General features: G+C 38.5%; 1 protein-coding gene across 1 annotated transcript; it reads left to right on the top strand.

The window, feature by feature from the left end:
• Window positions 1–580: 580 nt before the first annotated feature.
• On the top strand, window positions 581–1,738 carry LOC110921121 (F-box protein At3g57590). Its single transcript, XM_022165396.2, has one exon. It carries the CDS (start codon window positions 581–583, stop codon window positions 1,736–1,738), a length of 1,158 nt encoding a protein of 385 aa, XP_022021088.2.
• Window positions 1,739–2,301: the final 563 nt, after the last annotated feature.

The raw sequence follows: 2,301 nt of genomic DNA, 5'->3' as shown, positions 1-2,301 counted from the left end.
AATAATTGCAGCCTTGCAGGTTAATACATTGAATCTAACGGCAGGAACCGATTCATGCGGGTATTGGCATCTTTTTCAATGATTTGACCGAAATCGATTCCTTACAGTATTTGCAGACTTTTTCATTTAATAACCTGCTGGAACCAGTTCCTAATAGTTTTGCAGCTTTTTCATTGAGTTATCTGGAGAAACCGGTTCTTCTGAGGAACCGGTTACAACCCGACCCGGAACCGGATACTATCGGTTCTAGTTTTATTGGTCTAAACCCGGGTAGGAACTGGAACCGGTTCCTCACAGAACCCGGTTCCATTCACTTCTTCCAGGAACCGGTTACGGGTAGGAACCGGTTCCGGGTAGTAAAAAGAACCGATTATGCCCATCTCTAATCTCATGTCCCAAGCCCGAACAAAGAGAAGAGTTTGGTAGCAATGAAACATGGAAAAGGGCCCATGTTTTTATTTCGTATTGGGCCCTCACAATGATTGGACCGGCGGAAAAAAAAGGCTAAATAATTGAATATCCACTAAAAAAATCCTTGCCCATGCAAAAAATCACGATTCCCTCCTGTATCCAGAAAAAAATGGAAACCCTAGAAGCAGAGATTTTAATCCCAACTGAAATCATGGAAGACATCTTCTCCAGACTCCCCATCAAATCCATACTTCGATTTCGATCCCTCTCTAAACCATGGCTATTGCGCCTCTCCAGTCCATCATTCACCAAACTTCACTCCACTCGCCCTCACCGCACCTCCTTATTTATTTCTGCTCACGATCGTTCCGCTCGAAAACAACACCTGCTCTCCGCCCCTCTTGACGGTGAGCCCGTCACTCATCTCATGACACTCGACTACGTTGATTATTATGATATAACAGAAGCTCAACATTTGAACGGGTTAGTATGTTTTGCTTTGGTCAAATATTGTTCCGGTGACGATTGCTATTACGCTCAAATTTTCGTTGTAAACCCTAGCACGCACAACATTTTTAAACTCCCTGAACAAGTTCCAGATTTTTCCAATTCAAGAGGGTGTTACTTATTTGGTTTTGAAGAGTCTAAAAACGAACATAAGATTTTAATCATCACGGATATATTTAAATCTGGTACCCTAGAGATTATGATTTACTCTATGTCAGATTATTCATGGAGAAAGATCGATGTAGAGCCTCCTATTGGTTTTCATTGGGATAGTTTGGCATTCAAAGTCGACGGTTACTGCATCAGTGTTTGTGTGAATAGTGTAGTGCATCTATTGCTTCTAGATACATATGACATATTGGGGTTTGACTTGAGAACAGAGAAGTTTTTCATAATTAACGCTCCTCAAGGTGTAATTGATTATGAGGCGCAAAGCAATTACTATCCTGACCTCATAAAAATCAATGGCTGTATTGGAGTTGTTTTTGATGATCGTGATCATGTGTTGGAAAAAAACGGGATGGATATATGGGTATTACAAGACTATGAAAACCGTGTTTGGGTCAGAGAAATAATTATATTCCCCGAGTCTTTGATCAAGTTAGGTTGCCCTTTCCCTATAGATTCTGTTAATATGGACGAGATTATCTTTTTTTCCTTCAGCAAGTTATCCGGGAATGTGATAAATGTACATGTCTACAACAGGAAGAGTAGATGTTTTAAATCAGTACAACTCACCCCAGGTCACCAATTTCCGTTGTCAAGAACATTTGACTTTGGACATATCAGCTGTTATGTTGAAAGAATGGTGCCTTTGTAGAGGAACATGACAAGATTTGAGGTTTGCACTTATTGGTAGCTCTTAGATGTGTGTTCTTATGGAGTTTCTGTTATTAGATAGTGTTTTACAAACCCCTCATGAATCTAATGCTCCTAAACAAGTATCGCTAAACTAATTAAAACTATGTTATGTTTTGGAAGGATTCTATTTTACAAAAAAGATTCAAAAGCATGCAGTTTAAAAACTCAGATTTATTTTAGCAAAAAAAAAGATAGAAGTATTTGAAAAACCAGAATGTTGGTTCTGTATATTTTTTAAATTATAATTTAATTATCCGGTCTGATTCAACCGGTGAACCGGTAGGACGTCTGGTTTGATGTCCGGTCCGGTTATGAAAACATTGCACTTAATTGTGTGCAATCAAGTGGGTACCACCACTACCATCTTCTTAATCACAAGTAATTGTTTATTGACTACAAGAATTATTAGAAATAATTTTAGGAGGATTAGAAGCTGTATAATTTTAGAAACAATTATACAAATGTTGAATCTCATGTGGGGTTGATTCCAGAAGCTGATCAAAATGTTTTTTCTGCAGACAC

This window comes from Helianthus annuus, chromosome 2, assembly GCF_002127325.2.
Source record: "Helianthus annuus cultivar XRQ/B chromosome 2, HanXRQr2.0-SUNRISE, whole genome shotgun sequence".
Taxonomy (NCBI): Eukaryota; Viridiplantae; Streptophyta; class Magnoliopsida; order Asterales; family Asteraceae; genus Helianthus; species Helianthus annuus.
The sequence above is the reverse complement of the archived record's forward strand: the minus strand, read 5'-3'. Positions and strand labels throughout refer to the sequence as shown.